Raw genomic sequence first — 26,375 nt, forward strand, 5'->3', positions numbered from 1 at the left:
TGTAATTGCATTTATGGTTTCAGATATGGAAATCACTGTGTCAGTCTGAAGGTGTGAGCCTTCAGTGTAGGCAGAATAAAAACCCAATGCCCTTGTGAAAGAATGCCCTTTTTTTGGTGATGTTTATAAAATCACAACGTTTTCTTATCCACAGGAAATTAAACACCAGAAAGTGGGTGGGGCTGAACAATAATAGAGAAAGGCCATGCTTTTACATTTCTCTGAGTCATCATTGCCAACAAACTGAATATATTTTTCATTATACTTTTCCTTGGCTATATTTATTCATTTATTTATTTATTTTGGGCTGGCAGTTTTTGGAATCCATTGTTTTCCACCCACATCTGACATAACTCCAGTAAAAATGTGTTGATTCATAATACAAAAGTCAAAGAAAGTGGCAGCTAAAAATTAAGAATCAAGAGTTTTTAAAGCACTGATTCTAACTGAAAAACATTTGCTTTTCAGTCTTTAAGTCTATTGTTCTGAATCAAAGCAGGTAACTCCTTTAACAGAACATTTCCATACATTATTAACTTTTTTTCTATGTTTAAGCATTATAAGACACTTTTTGTGAAAACAGTTGATTAGTTTTGGCTGTGCCAAAACAGATACTAAAATGTTTTGCAAACAGCCCTTTTTTTTTTTTTTTTTTTTTTTTTTAAAAAAAAAAAGAACAGTTAACATTTGATGCAGAAATAGACATATTTTCTCCATGTAGGTTCACACTTCACTCCCTTTATTGATTAATGGCTTTTTCTCGTAGAGTCTTTCCTTCCTTTCTGTTTCACCTGTGTTTGTCCCTTAGACTTATATTTTAATATTGTGCCTCCCCTTTTTCCTTCTCCCATCTTTTCTTCCATCTATTTTGGAACCTTCAGGAAGCTTTATTTTGCTGCCTTGTACATTGGTTGCTCTCCTGGAATGGAGGAGGAAACAGGTCATAACTGATTTTAACTCTTCTATCTGGTGACATATTCTTGATTTTCTTTCTTTTGGTTGGGGAAAAAAAAATGCAAAAGTCATTATCCAGTGAGGTTGAGCCTCGTTAAGAAAGAGACCCTCCAATTTATTTTTTGAAAACTTAGACCAATACATTACATTTCTAGACTTTCATTTTCAGTACTTTTCATTTCGTTTTCAGTACTAAAAGTACTCTGAATTTTTCCTTTTTTTTGATCTTAAGGCTTTAAGCCAAGAAACAGGAAAGAAGTAAATTTTTCTTAACGCTAAAGATGAGTCCTACATTCCATTATGTTATCAATGAACAGCCTAGAATTTTTTACAGCTGCTTAACGGAACATGATGTTTAAATTTGGAAATGCAGTCATTATGCTGCCATCTATTTACAATCTATATAAGACATCATTGTATGCCTATTTGAAAGGGGAAAATGGTTACCTTATTGATAATTATGATCTCTTTAAATTCAGGCAATAATGTGGAAGTCCTCATGAGTGGCAATGTCAGGTGTTATAATATTGTGGTGGAAGCTATGAAAGCATTCCCTATCAGTGAAAAAATTCAAGAAGTGAGTTGCTGTTTGCTCCATAGGCTTACATTAGGTGAGTTTCTTAGTTAATATATCATCACAATCTGTATGATATACATATATATAATATATATATGTTGCATAATGATGGATAAGTAGCATATTGACGTACTTTGAATGAAAATATTGTAAAGTCCCAGAAAAAAATAAATTAAAAAAAAAAAAGTACTGTAAATTACCAAACTGTTTTGCTATGTTTAGATGGACTTTTAAAAGGAGTGTCAAAAATAGGTGTGTAGAATGTGAAAGAAGTATTATCTTAATCTTATTTTTATAGAGATAGTTCTATAGATGAGTTTTTTTTATTGTTGAGGCTATATTTAAAATATAATTATGTAAGAATTGATATATACAAAAAATGTGCATAACATATACAATGTAAAGCATAATGCAAAGAACTCACCATCCAACTTAAATATTGTATATTCCCAATGGGGGAAGCTACCCTGGGCTGCTTCTTGCCCTTGCTTTCTCTATAGAGGTTAACACTATCCAGAATTTTGTGTTTACAAATCTTTTGCTTTATAAATATGATTTACTACATTTTCATGTTTCTTTAAGTAAACTGTTAACACTTGCCTGCTTTTGCTTCATCACAATGTAATTATATTGTATGTTGTCTTCTGCAATTTTCAAATATCAATACTATGATTATAAGAATCAGAAATACTTTTGTATGTGGTTGCTAGTAGTAGTCTATTATTTGGAAATACCACAATTTATTTTTCCATTCTTCTATCGATGGACATTTGGGTTCTTTCTTGTTTTATGCTACTACTATCTGTGTTGTTAGGAAAATATAAATAAGGGTTAATATTTTAAAAAATATTTACTTGCCATTGGTAGGTCCTTCTTTGTGAAATACACAATCTGTCATTTATCAATATTTTTCATAGGATAGTCTGTCTTTTTAAAACTGATTCATAGATTCTGGATAATAATATTTTGATGGTAGGTTATATGTATTGAAAATACCTTCCCTTGACTTGTAGCACGTCTTTTCACCATCTTTATGGTGGCTTTTGTGATATAGTTAAATTTAATAATCAGTTCCTTTGTGATTTACTCTTCTTTATGTATCTTGTTTAAGAAATCTTTCCTTTCCCGAGATAATACATATATTGTATATTTTATTCCAAATCTTTCTCATTTATTAAACTGTTGCAGTTTGTTTTTGTAAAGAACCCAATTCCCCCTCTTTTTTTCAGTGTAGAGAGCTAGTTACCATCATAGCACAATTTATTAGAGGTTCACCTGTTTCCCAGTTGTGTGGTACACCGACTATATATATTTTTGTTTCTGTCCCTGCTGTTCTGTTGCATTAATCTGATTTGTCTGAATCAATATAACACTATTTAAATTAATAGTTCTGTAAGTCCTGATATCTGAAAAGCTAGTAGGTCAAGTCACTATACATTCTTTTTTAGGCACAGCTTGCCTTTTTTCTTGGGCCTTTACTATTCCATACATATTTTAGAATTAACTTGTTCAGTTCCTTGGAAAACACTGTTGAGATTTTGACTGGAATTGCACAAAATATGTGATCATTTTAAGAAGAACTGACGTCTTTACATTATAATTTCTTCTATACGTGTCTTGCACATCTTTGTTAGTTATTGCTACATATCTTATTTTTATTATTATTGTAAATAGTGTTTCTTTTTACATCGTATTTTTGAACTGTGTTTTCATAAAGAAATGCAAATGTTTTTTTGTATATTGAGCTAACCTACCTTTCTAAACTCTTCTGTTAATTCTGACAATTTGTTTCCAAATACTCTTAAGTTTTCTACATAGCAATTATATAATTTGTAAATAATGACAGTCTGAGTTCTTCCTTTCTGCTTCTTATATTCTTTATTTCATTTCCTTGTCTTTTCACATGACCCAGAATTATTAATACAGTGTTAAATAGAATCAGTGATAGTAGATATCCTTGTCTTGCTCTTTTTCCTGATTTTAAACAGAATATTTTTAATATTCTCCCATCCAAAATAATGCAACTTACAAGGTTCTACATTTTTTAAAAAAATTTTAAGAAATTTTATTTTATTTCTTCTTTGCTTTTATTTTTACAATGTGGGCTTTAAAAAATCACAGGTGAATATTTAATTTTATCAAATATACTTAAAATGTAAATCTTTTTTTTTTTCTTTTCATTTTGTTAATATGAAGAAATACATCTACAGGTTTTCTAATACTAAGCTACTTTGCACTTCCTGATAAATTTAACTTGGTCATTTATTAGATTTTTAAAAACACTTCTAAAAAAATCTTCTCTGTTTATTTTCGCATATACCAGGTGAGTTTTGGCAGCCTCTTGTTTTTTTCTTTTTTACCCTTTCTTTTTTTTTTAAAAATCCTTCTATTTCTTTAATGATTAATACATGGCTATTTTGTGTTTTGTATCTGATAACTATATGTAAAGTTCTGGGGACTCTAAACCAACTGCTTCTAGGCTAACTGCCCATCAGTTACGGAACCTTGTTTTCTTGTATGCTTGTGAGTTTCTCTTTGATTGAGTTTAATATTTGAACATCCTGAGGACTTAAATTAAAGATGCTCTTTCAGAGGTGTTTGCCAGAAGTCAGAGCACAGGACTGACCTGGGAGCAGTTTAGGATCTTAAGATCTAGGCTTAATATGGGAGACTCTGGTTGAATTACCTTACCTTGCAGAGAGTCTGAAACTAGATTGTTGAATGCAGCGCCGGAATTCATGCTTTCCCTCGAGACTGCTCTGGCATTCAACTCACAGCTCTTGTTTCAGCTTCTTTTTGAACTCCCTGTGCCCCTCAACACACACCTTGGAAACTTCCTTGATATTTTTGTGAGGACAACAATGCGTGTAAAAGGGAGTGGTTGGTGACTAATAAGGAATGATGGCTAACTGTTGGAAATTGATTCTGATGACACTTTCCCAAAAGGATAACCAGGAATATTTTGTGCAAAATTAGGATTATTATAATAGGCATTTAGTTTTTCATCATTACAAGTTTTTGGGAAAATCATTAATCATTTGAAAAAACTAATTGACACATCTCCATTGTAGCAACTCGTATTTTCACTTCTAGTATCATGATTATATCCCCTGTATAATTTGGAAATTGATTTTAGCATTAGGAAAGTTCCTAGTTTCAGTTAAAATGAATTTTTTGTAAGTTGAATTCTATTTTAAATGCACAACTTTAGTTTGTTATTTCTTTCCTTGATAAGCATTTATTGAATGTTGTTATATGACTAAGACTGTAAGATGATCATGTTTAATATTTTCACATTTCTTTCAGAGTTTCCAAAGTGTATATATACTTATATATTTGATATGTATGAATCTACTTATGTACTGTATATATAAATATAATAACATTGTATATAAATGTATATAAATATATATACATGTATATATACATACAAATGTATATACATATATTTATATACAAATATACAAATGTCTATAAATATAAATACATTTATATATACAAATATAAATACTGTGCGTATATATATACACACACAGTATATATTTGTATATATAAATGTGTATATACACACACACACACACACACACACAGAGTATTTTTTGATCCATGCGACAATCTTGGGAGATGGGATATTGTTATTATTTGTACATTTACAGATGAGGTCCTGTGGTTCACCGATCTTTGTGTTTTATTCAAGATTATGTAAGCAGTAAGGGGTGAAATCAGGCTGAGAACCCAGATTTCTTCATCCCTAAACAAAGTATTTCTTCTAAAATTTGGTAGCCATTTACTAGTTTATCTCTATCAGGTTACCCTTTATTCATTATTTTTCATGAGAAGGTTGTAGTTGTACAAACTGGCTGATATCTGATAATGTTTTAATCTAATTCAAAGTTGATTTCTTAAATCCAGGTGTTAGAGTAGCACACTACTGTACAACTCTCTGTTTCATGTTTTACACAGTTAAGTTACAACTTGCACATGTTACATTAAAATGTGAGTTCACCTTCATTTCTTGAAATGAGCCAGAGGAAGAAGTGATTTTGTTTTTGTGATTAGGGAAATGCTACTTGACTGCCAAATTGGTCTAGAAGAGCACATTAAAGGTGCTTGCTTTTATACTGTTAAAATTAAATAAACCATGGCAACTGTCATGTCATATGCAACTTTTGTATTATTCTGTAAGATTTTTTAAAAATAAAAAGAGATCAAACTGATCTTCAGGTAAAGATGCTTTTTTCTCTTGTTTATCTCTTAGTGAATGATTATTAGTTCCATTTAATGGGTAGAGAATTTATTGTTGCTGTTATTGTTTCAAAAGTAGCTGAATAAAATGCTTAACTTTTTCTTCATAGTTAAAATTAAAACCTCAAGTAAGTAAATACTTAACATTTTGCCAAATTATGTAATCTAATTATGGGCTTAATGCATTTAAGGACTCTGTACAGTTTGCTATGGGTTTTCACACAAGTTGTCTGAACATAGGTCCAGTCTTCCTGCCGTTTTCTGAGTCACACAGTGAGTCAGTGACAGAACAGCTGTAGGCAGTGGTGTGGGTATAATAGGGAAAAGAGAGTGATGGGGACCACCCAAGTTTAGACAAGCTGGTAAAAGTAGAAGAAAATCTTTTTGAAAACACTAGTGATCTTTAAGGGCTGTGGAGAATGTTTGCTTGGTGGGTGAATGTGAAAGAGGCAACAGCATGGGAAGGTGTTGGTAAAGGAGCTCCATAGTTGCTTAAACTGCCTTTTGATTGTGAGGCCGTTGATGAATATTTGGGCTTTAGGTTTTTTATGATACAGGATCTTTTCCATTTCTGGCTTTGTATCTCAGAGATCACTTAGTTACGCTTATAGATGAATAGGAGTTTTAATTCTTTGTTTTAGAAAGAAGCTTGGCGACTGTTAGTGAGTTACAAATAAGCCAAATGGAAAAAGGTACATATTTCTGGAATATCATGTAAAGTTTTTCCTCATAAGGATTTAGACTCTTGGGTGTCATATTAATTCTCAGAAGAATGGGTATAAAAAGATATGGGACTTCTCCCCAGGGTGGGTTGGAGGTGGTGAAATATCTCATTTATTTTAGTTTTTATTTTTTTTTCTGAGATCATCATAGACAAGATCAAATAATGGTAAGCATGCCAATGAATTTTCTGAACACTATTCCTTTAAGTGAAAGAAGAGGGTTTCAGCAAAACTATTTAATATTGGATCTTCTAAAAGACAGATTTAAGAGTTTCATCTTTAAAAGTCAGAAAAATTAAGTTATTTTATACAATGAATATTGCCATGCCATGTGTAACAGACGTGACATGAGAGGGAATCAGAGAACATGCAGTTAATACAACCCAAACTAGTATCATTATTTTTGCTCAGTCACTTCCATTGTCTAAGTAAGATAAATAAATGACAGCATAAAATAAAATTTCAAAACTTTACTCAATCATATTAAGCTATTTTAATTACAGTAAATGTTTTAATGTCATTAAATATTCATCACCATCCAAAATTATTGATGTAAATAATGTTATATATTAAAGGTAATTTAAATTCCGTGGATGAGAATTCAGCTAATGTTTCACTTAACTTTTAGGTAATTTTTTTAATATCCTGGTATTAAACGAAGTCCATGAATTTGTGGTGAAAGCTGTGCAGCGGTACCCAGAGAACGCAGCATTACAGATCTCAGCGCTCAGCTGTTTGGCCCTCCTCAGTAAGTAACTTCACTAAAAAGGAGATTCTTCCAGAGGCATTTGACATCAAATATGAACATTGTAACAAGAGAATCATATGTACAGATGGGAGTTCTGTCCTGTGTAGCTCATTTTCTAGTAGAGAATACTTTCAAGGAAACTAACAGTTATGGCAAGTATACACACCTCCATGTAGAGTTTTGCTTTACATCATTCTTGATTTAGCTTTGTCATTAAGCAGCTAATCTTTTTTTAAAGAATTTTTACTTGTGGCTGGGCGTGGTGGCTCACGCTTGTAATCTCAGCATTTTGGGAGGCCAAGGCGGGTAGATCACAAGGTCAGGAGTTCGAGACCAGCCTGGCCAACATGGTGAAACCTCGTCTCTACTAAAAATATAAAAATTAGCCAGGCGTGGTGGCGGGCGCCTGTAATCCCAGCTACTCGGGAGGCTGAGGCAGGAGAACCGCTTGAGAGGGTAGAGGTTGCAGTGAGCCGAGATCATGCCACTGCACTCCAGCCTGGGCAACAAGAATGAAACTCAGTCTCAAAAAAAAAAAATTTTGTATTTTAAATTCTGGTGTACACATGCAGGATGTGCAGGTTTTTTACATAGGTAAACGTGTGCCTTGGTGGTTTGCTATACCTATTAACCCATCACCTAGGTATTAAGCCCAGGATGGTTTAGCTGTTTTTCCTAATGCTCTCCCTCCCCCAGTCCCATCCCCCAATGGGCCCCAGTATGTATTGTTCCTCTCCCTGTGTTCATGTGTTCTCATTGTTCAGCTCCCACTTATAAGTGAGAACATGCAGTGTTTGGTTTTCTCTTCATGTGTTAGTTTATTTGAGGATAATGGTTTCCAGCTCCATCCGTGTCCCTGCAAAGGACATGATATCATTGCTTTCTATGGCTGCATAGTATTCCATGGTGAATATGTACCACATTTTCTTTATCCAGTCTATGATTGATGGGCATTTGGGTTGATTCCATGTCTTTGCTATTGTGAATAGTGCTGTGATGAACTAATCTTTTCAAATAATCCTTCTCTAGTCTATTAGGTTTTTTTTTTTTTTGGTACCCTCCTCCTCATTTTATTATTTATCTGTATAGGATGGTAGTATTATGAGGTGTGTAATATATCAAAAATTATCTTTATAATTGACCAAGGCTTCTACTAAAGCACACCTCATTCTGTTGGTAATATTTCAAAATATTGAATTACAGTTGGTCAAACTGTTAAGTAAATCATATATATAATGTTTTTATTTATTTTTTAATTTTTTTCAAGCTGAGACCATTTTCTTAAATCAAGATTTAGAGGAAAAGAATGAGAATCAAGAGAATGATGATGAGGGGGAAGAAGTTAAATTGTTTTGGCTGGAAGCCTGTTACAAAGCATTAACGTGGCATAGAAAGAACAAGCACGTGCAGGTTGGACTCTCAGAAATATTAGAGTTACTCAAAATTGTGTTTTCTAATCATTTATATTTTGACATATTTCTTTTTTCTCCCCTAATCCAGGAGGCTGCATGCTGGGCACTAAATAATCTCCTTATGTACCAAAACAGTTTACATGAGAAGATTGGAGATGAAGATGGCCAGTCAGTAGTTTTGATTTTATATGATAGAAAATTTCAGTTATATTTTAAATCAATACCTACAAAATACTTTAACCATAACTTTTATTGTTAGAAATATTTTTGATATAGCCTTTTAGTTTTAGATGTTGCTGCCAAATAGTAGTATGTATGTAGCATTTTGATCTCACTACCTCCAGGAGTTAGAAAAGGTAGCATGTTTGAGAGTTATTATTGAGAGATTTGGAATCAAGAGTCATTTGGTAATTCACAAATCATGGAGAAAGAATCTTTCTGTTTCCTGGCTGATCGTTTTAAAATGCCATATTAATTCATCTTGGGTGATAGAAATTGCAGAGCCATCTGTGATCTTTTCTTCTGTGGTGACTAGCCAGCAGGTTGTCAATATCAGGAATTAGATTTGGTTAGAGAGCTTCCTATGATGAGTTCCCATCTGATGTGACAGAGTTGACCTGTCTTCTTTTGAGAGGGTTATTTGAAGCTGTCATCTCCAGATAACTCTTTCACTAGGAGTGCCATTCAAACATCATAAGACTGGCACTCTCTCCCAAATATACAAACTGTAGCAAGGAGTTTTGTGCATATCAGGTTTGTTTCATATCCGTGAGCCTTTGTGTTTTATGGCAACTGATTATGCTTGTGCTATTTGCAGTGGATATCCTCTGGGTTTTAAATTGTGAATGACTTATTTTGGAAACAAATACTAGTATTCTACATCTGAAATCTTGACAGTCTATTTGTTTAATTATCTATTGCTGATAAGAGGGGAATTAATAACACAGATGCTACTTAATTAAACATTTTCATTTTGACAAGAAACAGTAGTTCTTTTGAAAACTATGCTAAATTGGCATCTTAATAATCTCATGTTGAGCAAGGCTTTTGGAGATTAGGGTAAGGGAGATTCATGTTGCAGTTTATAAATTTTAGTTCCTAGGATACCTGTTTCTCAATATCCGTAAGAGAACTTTAAAATAAATATATTATTAAAACAAAGAAAATAAATTTATGTTGTACATCTTTAAAACCTATCTTGCTTCTTGACAGTTTTTTATTGTTCTTTTCTTTTTACCATTATCTTCTTTTCCTCACTTTACGCTTTTCCTCAGCATCTCTTTACATATCTGCTAAGCTTCTTTATTTCTCTCTGCTGCTTACTGGTTTTTGAAAAAGCATAAAAATACTAATTTATTAGTATTTAATTAATTTGAGTCTTAAAAATGAACTATAATTAACTCTTGTAAGGGGAGGTGGCATAAAATATTGTTTACATGCTCTTAATTGTTGTTAGAGATATTTGATAATGGTAAGTGAGAATTTGAGATAATTATTTAAAAGATTACTACTAACATTTTCGTTGAATTTTTGAAAGTTTCCCAGCTCATAGGGAAGTGATGCTGTCCATGCTGATGCATTCTTCATCAAAGGAAGTTTTCCAGGCATCTGCTAATGCATTGTCAACTCTTTTAGAACAAAATGGTAAGCAGTGTGGCATATTTTCAAATAAAGGGAAACACATTTTTGTGGTAGTTTTAATTATAAAAGCTATATATTGTGAGAAACTTACATAATTTATAAAGCTATATATTGTGAAAGATATCTCTGTGTGTAGAGATATATTGGCATGTGGATTATGAACATATAGGTAAAAGGATGAAGAATAAAATAAACATTTATTGTATACTTTTCTGGACTTGTCTGTGTAAACTCACACGTGACATATACAAAATTTTACATATTTTGTAGAAATATTATACTCTTTCATAACCAAATTTTCTTTTTTATGTTGATACATGTGTATTCTCACATTATCATTTTTTATTTTTAATTTTTAAAATTAATTTTTGTTTTTAGATATGGTCTCACTCTGTCACCTAGGCTGGAGTGCAGTGGCGTGATCATGGCTCGCTACAACCTCAAACTTTTGGACTCAGGTGATCCTCCCACCTCAGCCTCTTAAGTAGCTGGGACTACAGGTGTGCACTGCCATGCCTGGCTAATTTTTTGCAGAGATGGTGTTTTGCCATGTTGCCCAGGCTGGTCTCGAATTCCTGGGCTCAAGCAATCGATCTGCCTTGGCCTCCCAAGTGCTGGGATTACAGGCATGAGCCACTGTGCCCAGCCCAAATTATCATTTTTAAAAGCTATGTAGTTTTTCATTGCATGCCTGTATTCTATTTTATGAACCAATTTCTTATTAATGAAGTTTTAGTTTGTGTCTAGTGGGATGTTTCTGAAACCCATAATACAAACCAATGATCACCTTCCTCCTCTGTTTTCCTTTATACATGGTTCCTATTATTTTCTTGGGAAAATTTCATAGAAATGCAACTGGGCAGAAAGCTATTCACCATTTTAAAATCTGGTAAAATTGTCTATTATAAATTTTCACACTATACTTTTTAAAAAAATGGTTCCTTACATATAATTCTTATAAGTCTTATAGCTTTGTATAATTAAGAAGAGAAAATGGCTTGTATACCTTCAGAAAGACATGAGTTTTAAGCTTATGGTTCAGGCTGCTCAAATTTCTTCCCCCGTAAACAGGAATACTGACAGAAATCCTTAGGTGAAAACTCATCATAAAGGCATTGGGACTTGGCAGCTTTTGTAGGATATTTTTATAGGGCGAAAAATAGAGAAAAACACTGAAAGCCAGAGACAGAGACCAGTGTAAGCACCAGCTTTTAATAGAGAACCTGGGTAGGGTGGAAAAAAAAAATAAAGCCACCTCCTCATGCATGTTTCTTTATATTATTATTGAAGCTAAATAAAGAGGAAAATCATTTCTTCTTCCTCTTCCTCCTTTTTCATCTCACCTCTCTGATGGCACTTTAATAAAATGCTTGGAGTGGCAAGGGCACTGACAGAGAGACAGGGGCTGCTCTCAAGGATAATGAGTCCGAGTAACAGGGGAAGGAGAGGAAATCGCTGTTCTCGAATCTCTCATATTCTACTGTGCGGTTAAAGAGGTCTGGACAGGGATTTCACTCCCAAAAATGAGAACTGGACTTTGTGGCTTCTGTTGAGGCACCTTAGAGTGGAGGTAGACTTTTACTATGTACAGACAACATTGCGTTGGTGACATCATTCATAACCACCTGGAAATCTCCTTTGATATGCAAATTAAACAACCAAAACTTTGTGAAATTTCAACTGCTTCCTATTATGATGTCTGAGGACTGGTTACATTCAGAGTCCACCCTGATGTCTTCGTTCAGTTCTCTGCTCTTTCTAGTTCCCTACTTCTTTGTTCCTGACCACCTGTCAGGTAAAATGTCCTCAGATCCTTTTGTATTGTCTTTGGAGTTCTGCCTTAATAAAGCATGAAGAACTTGAGTAGCTCATTCATCACCTTTCTTGGGCAATTTCTCATTGAAAGACACTTGAGAACCTTTAGGTGTACAGAGCTGGGCATGGCTTTTTTAGAAAAATGGCTACACTGGCAGGCAGAAGAACTGGGTCCTTGGAACCATGGAGGTCCCAAGGTTGCACACATCTTGTGTGACATTTTCCATTCAATTAATTAACTAATATTCATTGAGCTCCCAAGTGTCTAGTGTCTGTAGGCTCTTGGGATACATTAATTAAGTAAAAATCCCAGGCTCATGGAATTTAAACTGTAGTCGGGAAGATAATAAGACTAACTAAAATATGTAATATTTGAGGCAGTTAAGAATAAAAAATGAAGCAAGGAAGGAGAATATGATACGTTAGAAATCAGAGGAGATGAAGTTGTGAATAGGCAGCCAGGAAAGAAGGTGTCTATTGAGTAAGACCTGCAGGGCGTTGCATATTGTTTTTTGCCTCTTAAAGCAGTTAATTTCCTGTTAAAATGGAGTGGATGAGATCAGGAGTATTATGTGGATAGCTGGTAGATGCGATAGCATGTAAAATGTTCTATAAAGTCTGACGTGACTTTATGATGAAATTTCTTCTCCTAGGTTTATTGCTTGCAATTTTCAAGTCACACATTTGCAAGTTTATTGCTTGCAAATTTCAAGTCTAGGATAGTGATTCTTAAAGTGTGGTTCCTGGACCAGCAGCATTTGCTGGGGAAACTTGATAAACAATGTAAATTCAAGGGCCCCATACAGACCTTCTGAATCATAAACCCTGGAGTTGAGACCCAGCAATCCATGTTTTAACAAGCTCTCTAGGTGATTCTGATGCACGCTACAGTTTGAGAACCACTGATCTAGTGTTGTTTTTGTCTTTTAAAGCGTCATCTTGGCTAGAAGCTAGCCACTTTGGGAAAGGTTGTTACAACTTCTGATGTGATCGAGCAAAGTAACCAACTGTTTATTGTATATTAACGTGTGCTATTCTGGATGTGTTTAAAAGATATGAGTTTTTCAGGTTCTGGCAGTATTGTAGAATGTGTATGTGATTTCTATTTGTTTCCATGTTTTGTCCTATCTTCTTGAGATAGACTACTTATTTTATTTATTTTTTATTTTTTCATTTTTATTTATTTTTTTATTATTATACTTTAAGTTCTGGGGTACATGTGCATAACGTGCAGGTTTGTTACATATGTATACTTGTGCTATGTTGGCGTGCTGCACCCATCAACTCGTCAGCACCCATCAACTCGTCATTTACATCAGGTATAACTCCCAATGCAATCCCTCCCCCCTCCCCCCTCCCCCCTCCCCATGATAGGCCCTGGTGTGTGATGTTCCCCTTCCCGAGTCCAAGTGATCTCATCGTTCAGTTCCCACCTATGAGTGAGAACATGCGGTGTTTGGTTTTCTGTTCTTGCGATAGTTTGCTGAGAATGATGGTTTCCAGTTGCATCCATGTCCCTACAAAGGACACAAACTCATCCTTTTTTATGGCTGCATAGTATTCCATGGTGTATATGTGCCACATTTGCTTAATCCAATCTGTCACTGATGGACATTTGGGTTGATTCCAAGTCTTTGCTATTGTGAATAGTGCCGCGATAAACATACGTGTGTATGTGTCTTTATAGCAGCATGATTTATAATCCTTTGGGTATATACCCAGTAATGGGATGGCTGGGTCATATACTTATTTTAAAAGCAGTACTTAGGTTAAAACTTTTTATGTTTCTTTTTCTGCCACTTTCAAAGTGTTGAATCACAGTGTGTAATGTTGGAATTGATATTTTTATAGAGGCTTCAAGACAGTTGATGTTTATGTGGAAACTTGAAGACAATAGATTTATGTTTAGTGAAGGAAGTTTATTGCAAAGAGGAAAATTGGCCTGTTGTGATGGCTCATGCCTATAATCCCAGCACTTTGGGAGGCTGAGGCAGGAGGATTGCCTGAGCTCAGGAGTTCAAGACCAGGCTGGGCAACATAGTGAGATCCCCTCTCTACAAAATATTAACAAAAATTAGCCAGGCATGGTGGCACACTTGTAGTTCCTGCTACTTGGAAGCTGAGACAGGAGGATCACTTGAGGCCAGGAAGTTAAGACTGCAGTAAGCTATGATCTTGCTACTTCACCCCAGCCTTGGCAACAGCGAGAGATGCTGTTACAAAAAGCAACAACAGCAAGAAAAGAGGAAAATTATTCCTTAATCATTATTGCTGGAATATAGTTACTTTCCACAAATAAATGAAATACCAGTTGTAAAGCATATCTCTATGTTTCCTGGAGTTTGGCATTACTTTGTGAAAATAAATATTCTGTGTAAATGCTTTCCATTCCTTTGTATATGATGGACTATATTCTAAATCTTATGGTAAAATTATGAAAATATGCTTTCATATCCATAAGTGACACTTTAAAAAATCTCAGTTAATTTCAGAAAAATCCTGTTATCAAAAGGAATATACCTGAATGTTTTGGAGTTAATGCAGAAGCATATACATTCTCCTGAAGTGGCTGAAAGTGGCTGCAAAATGCTAAATCATCTTTTTGAAGGAAGGTAATATAGATTCATTAACTTGTACAGAATATATCATATTGGGCCAGGTAGAATATCAATATTTCAAGCATATTTCTAACAATGAAAAGAAAAAGAAAAACGTAAGACACTTGAAAATCGAAGCATTTTGCAATGTAATCTCGTGTCACTAGTACCATAGACTTACTTTATCTGAACACTGAAAGGAATGGCAAGATTGTGGAAACATGTTGAAGGTTTGCTTTTGAACCTGATGCTTGATGTTGACTATATTTTGAGAAGTGGTAATTGTATAGTACATAGCATGCAGCAATTTTTCTAATATTGTGTGTGTGAAAGTTATAAAAGATAAAATCAGGATATAGCTTCCTAATTGTTGTTCTTTCACAACGAATATATTATTCCTTCATTTGAATGAACGTTGGCTTCTCTTCCTGCTCTCAATCTTTAGTTAGGGAAAATTTTAACTACATCTAGTCTAAGTGCAGAGATGTTAAGATTATACAGCTGCTGGTTAGTGGCACAACAGAGACCAGATCCTTTGATCTATGTATGGATGGTGGTGGGATAGAGTGGGATGAGGTGGGGGTGAGGGGTGGTAGGTGTGGGCAGAACTTGTGGCTTAAAAAAAAAAAACCTGTTTAAAAGACAAAAAATGAATAATATGCAGAAGGTACCTACTGTAGAATAGGCTCAGTGCCTTTTTGCATTTTGTTAAGCCAAAAAATATGATGTAAATTTGGCATTGAGTAAATTTCAAACAAAAAGAGGCTATATAGAAAACTCTCATGTGTAGACAAAATAATTGGCACAGAAGTTGCAGTAAAAACTAATTTTGTTCCTGGCTTTGCCACTAATTTGAGCCAACTGTTTCATCTCTAAAACTTCATGTTCCTCATTGGTAAAGAAGAATGGTAATAACAACCTTGAAAGTTGTAAGCTTAGAATGTAAGGATTAAATAAATTAATTTTTACAAAGGGATTAGGATAATGCCTGCTACATTTTAAGCACTCAACAAATTATATCTATTGTTATACAGTTATTAAGTGTGAATAGATGAAGTGCATGTAGCATGAAATGTAACATAACTGCAGACTTGTAAGAAGTAGGGTTACACTGTTTTTAACATCAGTCTAGCTAATCTATGTTTATATATCTCTTTAAGCTGTATTTCTCTTATTTAAATGTTGTTTTTGAACACTGAGATGAAAAGCTTATCTTAAATGTTGATTTTAATGGTGCTGAAAGTGTGCAAACCTTTATAAATGAGGCACAAACACAGTGGAATAAACTCCAGTCTAGGATTCTGTAGATTCTGGGCAAGCGATTTGATGTTTCTGGCTGCATGCTCTTAAGTAAAATGTGTACAGCTGCAGTCCTGGAGATTCCACATTGGCTCTGGCAATGTGTCTGCCCCTAGAGAACTCATGTTAGTTGAGAGACTGATATGTAAACAGGTTATTATAATACAGTCTCAGTATTATACACTCAGTAATATACAGTATTATACACACCACTGCAGTGGCAGTAGTGTGTAAAATACACAATGGTAAGAGTAGAGTGGACGCAGCTGGGGTTACCTAAGGAGGGCAGGCTCCAACAGAGGGATGTGTTTAAACTGGGACTTTAAGTTGGAAAAGAAGGAGTGTATCTCAGTGTCCACAGAACCATGCAAAGTGAGAACATGGTTCTGATATGCCCAAGTTTCAGTTAGCAAGTAAAGCAAGGATTGACTGTATTAAAGTTCATAGTACCTACCGCATTCTAGTCAAGTGACATTTGCTCATATGTAAAAGAAAGAATAGCTTAAATACCTTAGAGAAAACAAGACTGTAAAACAAATTAAAAATAATTAAGGATACTATATAAGAAGTCCAGTGATGTTAATCTGGAAGAGGAAGGTTCATGTCCTGTAAAGAGGCCTTATCTTGGGGTCAGACAAGTTTGGGTACCAGCCTTGTCTCTGTCACTTTCTAGTGACAAAACCTGAGTATTTAACTTCTATCTGCCTAAGTTCTTCATGTAGAAAATGGGGATAATAACACCTACCTGCTGGGATTGTTGTCACTGACCCATCCTAGGTCAGAAGGATGTTGTTAGTTTTATGAAATGAAATAATTCCCAGTTTACTATGAATTCTATCTTATGAGTTCAAAGTTTAGACAATTAAAATTATGTATGCTTATACTACTGATTTCAAATACATTTTCATATAGTCTTTCCTGATAAAATATATTGGTTCTGTCCTCCTGTACTTACTTCAATTTGGTGTTTATACCATTGAATCAGATTGGTCTTCCAATAAACATGCCAATTTTATATCCCCAGCAACACTTCCCTGGATACATTGGCAGCAGTGGTCCCCAAAATAGTAACAGTTATGAAAAGTCATGAGACATCATTACCAGTGCAGCTGGAGGCGCTTCGAGCTATTTTACATTTTATAGCGCCAGGTAAGTTACATAGTTGATTGTGGGAAGAGATAACAATTTAAAGGGATTTTTGACTTTTCATGAAATAGCAATTTTCTAGGCAAATATTAAAAGACTAGTTTCTGTTGACTAAATGTAAATCTTTCTGTTACACCAAAAACAAAAATAGGGGTTAAATATGATGCAGAATTGGCATTTAGATTAATTTTTATAAAAAATGTGAAATTCAGTAATTTATTTTTTTTAAATAACTACAATGTAAGATGTGGAGATTTTATTTTTAAGGAGGGTGTTCATCTCTGATAATTGTTTTCTATTTTTGTTGCTGTGACCTGAGTTCAAGCGTTTTTTTACTTGTTTGAATTGTACTATTAGCTAATTTTCATACCTATTCTCTTCCTTCATTTCCATCGTTTTCTTACTCTGTAATTGAATTAATCTTTCTCCAATATGGCGTGTACTCATTTACCTCAATGGCTTCCACCCTCCACCCACCTTTAATTCCTGCTTACATCTGTTATCACCTTATTTGTTCTCGAAAGCCCCTTTAAAATACCCATGTCTCTATTCATTCAGCACATTTATTAGGTGCTTCTTACGGTCTAAGCACTGTGATGCTGTTAAGCTTTGAAAGATGAATTGGAAAAAAAGCACAACTGTACTATTATAGGAGCTTAGAGGTAGATGGACGTGTAAATAGTTAATTAACAGGCAGTGTGAGAGGGGCCATGATAGATGCATGTATAAAAGGCTTTGAGAATATTGATTGAGGCACAAATAATTTCTTCAGAGGAATAGGACAGAGATTATAATATTTGAGGTGGAGGGGTAAATAGAGCTGGCCTGGCAGAAAGACCAAGGAGGACATTTCAAGCAGAAGAACATGCACATGGTCAGGGGTGAGTGAGGCATAGAGGATGAGGAGAGTAGTGCATGGGGATGAGTGTGGAAGGACAGGCTGAGGCCCAAAGAAAAGGGGCTTGAATGCAGTGTTGAAAAATCTATGCCTTATAACAATGGAAGTTAATCCAAGTTTATGAAAAGTGTTTACAGATTGTAGTGTCACACCGAATTTTGCAACTAAAGACAATAGCATTGTGGTGTAGAGGATGATAGACAGGGAGAGAGACTATATAAAAGGAGATTGGGTTGGAGGTCTGTGGTAGTCAAGTGAGACCCGGTGAAGGAACCCTGCAGTGGAAACACAGATGAGAGGGCAGATTGGACAGATGGTTGGGAGATCTGTTTGATGTGACATCGTGATCCCTAAGTATGAGGGATGATGCTTTGTTCTGTGAAGTTCCCAATCTTTTGCGGTCATTTTTGGTTTGTTCTTTTAAAATGAAATCTTCCTAAATCGATCATTTTCTCTAGTTATATAGACATTTTATGTTTCTCTGTATAAGAGTATTATTCGATATAAAAGTTTTTTAAGGACAGAGCTTTCTTCAGTCATGTTTTTCCAGTCCTCTGGTAGCTATTCAATCAGTGTTTTAAAAATTGAATCATGGTGTCCTATTCATAGTTTCAGCTTAATTTTGAGACATAATTTAACAGATGTAATTTTGCTTGCAAATATTATTGCAGGTTTTATTGAATTTTATTTTTAGATTGTAATTAAAAACAATAAAAATGCCTTTTGATTATCCTTAAAGTTGACAGCCTTACTCTTTTGAGAGAGGTTTTGAGTTTTGAAGATAACCAGAGGACACTCAAAAACCGTATCTGTTAATGAAATAATATTCTTTTAGTCCAAAAGTAAGTTTGGAATACAGTGTTTCTTTTCTTTTATTGTTCTTAAACTGACCCTGAAGCAAAATTGTTAGTCAGCAATCAATCAGATGTATTATGGGTGCCCTTGAAAATAATCACTTGAGGACTGTACTTCATGTAAAAAAATACATTTTATAAACATATCAGTATGTAAGTACATTCTTCTGGTAGGTAAAGGCTTAATCATTTACTCTATGCTAACATATTATACTACCACATTACACCATACTGTATTGTACCCTACCATCATGTACCATGCCGTGCAGTACCATATCATTCTAGGTATCAACAAGGAACTATGGTAGCAATACTCCGGTAGTTTCTAGGTTGAATATGATTCTGTTTTGAACATGCTAAGTTGAGGTTCTTATAAGATACCTAGGTGTACATGTATTCATTTATTAACTAGATTATTATTCAGGTTTTTTAGTGGCAAAGATGTACATTATGGCAAATGTGTATAATTTATTGTCCAATTAAGGATAGCATATTGCATCTAGTGTATGTATCTTAAGTTTCTTCCAATTTATTACTGTACATTTTCTCTTTTACTTTATAAAAACTTGTTGAAGACATTGAACTGGTTGCTTTAAGAAAATAATAATAAAGACCCAGTTACTTCAATAAAATATCATTTGACTTGTTGTTTCTTGAGTTACTGCTAGTTTTAGAGGAAATAATGTGAAGTTCTTTAAGAAGGGATATAGGCGAATAGGGAAGTATACAGAGGAGAGTGATTAGGGAGATAAAAGCATATCAAAAAGAGCGATAAAAGGAACTGAGATTGTTTTATTTGAAGAAGAGATGACTCAAGGGGATATGAAACTCTGTTAAAATCTACTCACTTACAACCAGTAACAGTAATAATACTAAATGAACATGGAGAACTTAAAAAGTATTAGTCATTGTTTGAAGTGTTTTAAGTATATTAACTCTTTCAATTCTCACAGTACTCCATGAGGCAGATATTATTATTATTATTTTGGTATTGTATGGACAACAAAACTGAGGCATAGAATTGTAGAGATTTTTAAGGTCAGGCCTGATACAACAGCACCAGATTTTCAGCGTATGCAGGCTGACTCCAGAGTAGGCATTTTAAAATAAATGTTTGTGCAACAAATTTGTCCTGAACAACTGTTGTATTTAAAGCACTATGTCTAGAATCCTTAAGGTCTGGGGAGATGATGAGGTTATGGACACTGCTCTCAAAAAAATGTACCATCTGCACAACTTAAAGGACTGTTATGTAGAAAGGAGATTATATCCATTTGAATAGTAGGACCTCAAGTGATAGAACAAAGACTGGAGAAGAAATTTACAGAAATGTTCATTTGGTCTTAATATAAGGAAGATGTTTAGTAAGACCCATTACATGTAGCATGATGTTTTTACTACTCAAACAGACCAGTTTTAGTGGTCACATTTTCTTAAGGCATAATAGGCAGTCTCAGAAGTTAGTGTGGTCTTGGTCACTGGAAATGATACACAGAGAGTTTAAGGGACTTGCCCCAGACCACACGACTGCAGTGAATGTCAGAACCTCTTTGAATACATTTTAAAATAAGGACTGAAAGTTGGAATAGGGTGGTTATCAAGGCTGCCTTCTTTACCATAGTATTCCCAGCATTTAACAAAATCCTTGGCATGTAATTGGAATTCAAATTCTTCTTAAATAAATGAAAAGCCTGCTGTAGCCAGCTTATAGTTTGTATTAATGTAGATTATTAAAGTGGAAGATTATAAATGATTGTTTGTTAACAGTTATGTCTATAATCTTAGGTTTTGAAAACATTATTCATTCATAATATTTTTACTTATATGTTATATTACCACATTTTTGACTTGTAGTGTTTTTAGCATAGTTCAGCTATAGTGTAGCTTAATAAGGAATATGATTTTTTAAAAATAACAATGCTATTCTGTAGCCTTTACAGGACTTCTAAAAAACGACATGTTCTCTACCACTTTTTAATACTGAAACTCAAATCTTATTTTTTGCCACGATTATTCCAGCTCCTCTTTTTTGCCTACTTTTCATTTCTGACCTTTTTATGTTGTAGTCCAAATAACTTTGAACTTTTCTCAAGTTGTCCATTGTTGCATACAAATCTTCCAGCATCTTAAAGCACAGCCTACTCACACAAAAAAGTGATTGCTTGCCGCAGAAAATTGCTTCACCATCATAATTTTTGCTACTTCAAATTCAGTAAGCATTCTTACACATTATATTTATTTTATATTCAGTGATGAACTATCTTTATAGATTCCTTAAAATTTCTGGTTATTTCTTTGATAAGGAAATATGTAGTAGAAAAAAGTACGACACATATATTGTAAGATTAATTATGACAATTTCTAGAAAGTAACAGTCTGTTTAACTCAAATGTTTATAAGAAAAGTCTTTATTTATTTATCTGTGCATTTAGGCATGCCAGAAGAATCCAGAGAGGATGCAGAATCTCATCGTAAGCTAAATATGGTTAAAAAACAGTGTTTTGCGAATGATATTCACAAACTGGTCCTAGCAGCTTTGAACAGGGTATGTTGAATATAAGTTTTCTGTCTTTACACTGTTAACTAAAGTATTAAATTTGGAGAACTAGGGGGCTTTTTCAGTCGAAGTTTTCTGTTCACCGTTTACTATGATAGCAGGAAGTCATGTGGTTAGAGACATAAGATGTGGGAAGTGAAAAGATATGTACTAAGCTAAGTCCAGCTAAGTGTATTATCAATTGCAAATGTAGGCAAGATTCTTTTGATTGCCAGTAATATAAATCCACTCTAGTTTGCTCAACCAAAAAGAGAACCAAAGAGCCAGATATGCAGCTAGACCTTATGAGTCATGCTGGGTGCTATGGCTGCTGTTTTCTCTGACTGTCCTCTCCGGCTACTTATCTTTCTTTTCTGGTCTCATGGTATATGGTTTAGCCCATGAAGACATACCAGGGTTAAAAGTAAAGTCTTCGGCTGGGCACGGTGGCTCAGGTCTGTAATGCTAGCACTATGGCGAGGCCGAGGCGGGTGGATCACGAGGTCAGGAATTCGAGACCTATCTGGCCAACATGGTGAAACCCTGTCTCTACTAAAAATACAAAAATTAACTGGACATGGTGATGCGCGCCTGTAATCCCAGCTACTCAGGAGGCTGAAGCAGGAGAATCGCTTGAACCCAGGAGGCAGAGGTTGCTGTGAGCTGAGATGGCGCCACTGCACTCCAGCTTGGGCGACAGAGTGAGACTTCGTCTCAAAACCAAAACAAAAACAGAAACAAAAACAAACAAACAAAAACAGTAAAGTCTTCTTTGATTCCCTGTGCTCCTTTTCATTGCTCTCCTAAGAGATAACCTCTGAAATGATTTGGTATACATTGTTTCCATTTTTTAGCATTTATATATCTATGTTCCTACATTATAATTAAAGTATCAATAAATCATACTGAATATGAAAAAGAGAAAAAGGGAATTAAATTTAAATTGTGTAATGCAAAAAGTTTTGGTGGAAATAAGTTTTGGAAATTTTGCATAAAATGCATTGGTTCTTTATTAAAGATGTTAAGAATAAAGACATGATTAGTGTGAACGTTTTTATAAAAGGAGGAGCCTATTTAAAGTAATTAATGGAAATGATTCCATGTGATTTGATATACTTTGATAAATGTCATAAATTAATTAAAGTAGCTTCCAAAGAGATCTCCCTTAAAAATTCATTTTAAATTGAACTTTATAACGTCACTCACTGCCTATAATATGTTTGAGTCATTTATACTCAAACTTTAATACAGTCCTTGAGTATGGCAAGAATTTATGTTGTAATGGGTTAAATTCAACTTGAGAAATATTTGTTGAAAATAAGTATATGGAAGGAAGCGGTTAGGCATTTAGAAGATAAATAAAAATGCTTTGTACCCTTCTCTCCTGAATCTCATAATCCGGTTATTGATGTCTGTTGTGAAACCTCGGTTCTTTTCTGTAAACAAGAGACACACAGCAGAGGAGATGCAGCATCGAGTAATTTATTGCAAAAGAAAGAATATTTTGCAGGTTAAGTGAGGAATAGACACTTTTACCCTGACAGAATTCAGGGCGGGCTTGCTAGTAAGGAGGAGACTGCATAGACTGGCACTAGGAAGACTCCATTTGTGGGAGTCATACATGACTTTGCATAAGCAGGTGGGAAGAGGTGTTACTAGTAAGCATATTCTAGGTTGTCCTCTGAGTGCACATGTACAGTAGCTGTACATGCTTGTTCATATATCCCATGTCCCATAACTCTCTGAAATCTCCACCCAGCGGTGTGTGTTTTACTATTATAATGAGCAAAGGGTCAGTCTGAGGACAGGGAAAATCAAAACGTGCATGCTCCCTACAGGGGCAATTCCCTACTGGAGATAGCTTTGCTTGAATGAGCTGGACTACAACGCGAATGCTGAAACTTATTATGTTGACAGTAAGATTGCCACAGTTGCCGAGTCCTGAAGACATGGTTACTTCCTTTTAATACCTATCCTGCCTCATTGTTAGAGGAATAACAACTGTGCATAAAATCAGTTGTTCTGCACGAGCACTTAGGAGGGATACCAGCATTGTGAACATAGTCTAAGTACATAGAGGAGGGAACAGTTAATTTTATTCATGGTGAGTGTTGGTGAAAAGTGGAAGAGGTACCAAAAAAGCCATATATATAACTGGTTCCAGTTAGCCAATATTCTCTAAAGTTATTAGAGAAGCCTAAGTGAGATGTAACCTCAGCAGTCGGGAGCCAAGAGAGCAGGTAAGTGCTGTGATGTGGAGAAAATCGCTTTGTTCCATCTGAGAAGAAATGGTTGAACACTGCTTTTCCCCCCATGCCAGTACTTCAGTAATGATGCACAGCCTTTCACTCAGCACTGATTATCATTAGAGGTGGGGAGTTAAGGTCATGGAGAAACACAAGTAACAATATTTTATTTCAAAGACCTCTCCAGTGTAATTCCCCTAGTCCTTCACCATGGTTGAGAAAAATGGCTCTAAGAGATGAGAGTGATAACTGTAGCTCCAAAATTCTGTGATTGCATGTCTTACTCTGAATAGTAATTACAAAGCATCAGAGGTTTTAGATCCAAATATTGCAGACACGATAAAATGAATTACATTTTAATACATCTAAACTTGGAGAGCAGAGTTCCAAATAAGGTAGAACTTGAGATTCAACTCTGATTTATAAAGCAGAGACTAAGAAGAGTATTTATGAAAGTGAATCCATGTTTGGAGACATAAAAATGCAATAAAATTCAAGCTGAAGTTAAAATCTCTGTCTAGAACAGCGATGTTCCATTTATGCCTGATCCTTTTAGCTTTTCCACAGATGAAGACTTTGTCACCTGTTCCAGAGAGATATATTTGTCCATTATTGTTTCCAGAGAGCAAAGCAGAAAATAGACTCTACACATTTTGGCTGCATCTGTGTTTTATATGTGGTGACACTCCTGTGTTCTTCAGTGAGGAAATCCAGTAAAGTAAAACAAATCTTCAGATGAAATGGGCACAAATCAGAGAACTTGTGAGCTTCACAAAAACCTTGAAGCAAAATATACTCAGCTTAAATATTGAATATATTTATTTCAGTAGTCAAAAAAAGAGCTTATCTGCAAAAGCAACACCAATAACAATAACAACAAATTGCGTATAAGTAAAATTTATAAAAGGTTTACAGGATGAATATACAGAAAACTACGAAGCTTGGGGGTAGAGAGGAGTAGCTGAATATATGAAAAGATACATCTTCTATTTTGATAAAAGGACTAAATTTTTAAAAATGAAAATTGATCTATGTTTATGAACCCTTAGTAAAAATAACAATAGTATTTTCTGGAACTAAGTAAGCTAGTGTAAAATTTGCATGAAAAAATTAATACATATGAGCAATCAGGAGAATTTTAAACAAGAGTGTTAATTCATATGGCCTAACTTCAAAAGATAATCAAATGTATTATACAATTTTAGTAACTATAATGGTGTGATACTGGCACTAGAGGAGACAGATCAGTGCCACATAAGGGTGGCTCAGGAAATAGACTTAAATAAAAATTTGTAATGTTATGATATTCCTCGACTGCTGGGAGGAAAATAGATTACTCAGTTACTTGTGTTGGAACAACTGACTCTTCAGCCATTTGGGAAAAACAAAGGAAGCTGAATATCTTACTCCTTTTGCCAAAACAAATTACAGATGGATGAGATTATGGTCTATAATGAAGTTGGTATATGTGCACATTAAAAGTTTCAACTATAATTGTTATTAACGTAAATGGTAACGAAACAGCTTGTTGGAGAGAATTTTGGTAATATTTATCAAAATTAAAATGCCATATTTTCTGATCAGCAATTTCATTCTAAGAATTTTTAATGTAGATATACTTGCTCATGTACAGAAAGATTATTAGATATGAATGTTCACTGTGGCATGATTTATAATTCAAAATGTGGCAACAAACTAAAAGCTTACATGGTAATCATTCATGCTGTTTGCCAAATATTTTTAGTTCTCCACCTTCTGGTGATTCTGGCATAGGATTTAGTAGTTAGGTTGAAGCATGTGACTAAGTTTGGTCAGGGAGTTGTAAATGGAGGGAGCACTGTCTCAGATACGTTGACCTGCAGTGTTTGAGATAGTAGTTGCTCTGTCAGTGGAGGTCCCTGAGGGACTACAACAAGCAGAGTCCCCTCCTGACCTGCAACACATATGTAGCATGAGCAATAATGGAGCTTATTATTTTTGCACCCCATAAAATTTTGAGAATTGTTACTGCAGCTTAATTTAATCTTTCCTGACAATGCAGTACCCATCAATAGAGACTAATCAGATAAATTATACCATTTCCAAATTATATCATCCTACGTAAATATTAAAAAACAATGAGGTGAGATTCCTAGTGTGCTGCTTTGGGAAAATCTTCAATTTTCTTTGTGTATGAATGTATTCCCCAGGTATTCGTTTTTTCCTTCCTGTGTGTTGACACCTTATGCACACTTTTGGCTGAAATTAATATATTTCCACTGCTTTATGTCCTCTCCCTCGCTTTTATCACCCAATTGTAGCAAATTATATGTTCGCTTTTATAGCTTTAGCTATGTAAAATTTTCTAATAGCTAAGTTTGTGGTTCCTGGAATTAAGATATCTGCATTTAAGTCTGACACCACTACCTACAGACTATGCACCCTGGACAAGTACTTAATGTCTTGGTTTTATTATGTATAAAATGGAGATAATAACTGATTTTTCAGTTAGAGTCGTTGAAGATTTTATAAGATAATTCATGCAAAAGTGTCAGTATAATGATTGGCACATAGTACACACTCAATAAATATTAATGTTATTGCTATCAGATTTAAAAGTATTTTTTGACTCCTGGCTATATAAGATGAGAGTATTTGCACTTCTGATATCTCCTGTTTTCCCACCTACTTTTTTTCAATAAACTA

The 26,375-nt window shown here is 34.5% G+C and overlaps 1 protein-coding gene across 6 annotated transcripts in view; it reads left to right on the plus strand.

Moving 5' to 3' along the window:
- Nucleotides 1–26,375, plus strand: part of LRRK2 (leucine rich repeat kinase 2) — a 152,039-nt gene that overhangs the window by 16,356 nt on the left and 109,308 nt on the right. For 4 of the 6 annotated variants that reach the window (XR_012094482.1, XM_073020622.1, XM_008002887.3 and 1 more), the window contains exons 7-14: nt 1,434–1,565; nt 7,127–7,246; nt 8,514–8,656; nt 8,747–8,826; nt 10,196–10,302; nt 14,597–14,726; nt 17,035–17,159; nt 21,341–21,453. Coding sequence is in view for 5 of the 6 variants with exons in the window: in XM_073020622.1 (XP_072876723.1) it covers nt 1,434–1,565; nt 7,127–7,246; nt 8,514–8,656; nt 8,747–8,826; nt 10,196–10,302; nt 14,597–14,726; nt 17,035–17,159; nt 21,341–21,453 (950 nt within the window). In the remaining variant the exon portion in view is untranslated. Of the gene's footprint in view, nt 1–1,433; nt 1,566–7,126; nt 7,247–8,513; nt 8,657–8,746; nt 8,827–10,195; nt 10,303–10,677; nt 10,758–14,596; nt 14,727–17,034; nt 17,160–21,340; nt 21,454–26,375 lie in introns of those variants that run through there. The other 2 variants (XM_073020623.1, XM_073020624.1) reach the window with 2 other exon arrangements.

The sequence above is a fragment of the Chlorocebus sabaeus genome, chromosome 11, assembly GCF_047675955.1.
Source record: "Chlorocebus sabaeus isolate Y175 chromosome 11, mChlSab1.0.hap1, whole genome shotgun sequence".
NCBI classification, from domain to species: Eukaryota; Metazoa; Chordata; class Mammalia; order Primates; family Cercopithecidae; genus Chlorocebus; species Chlorocebus sabaeus.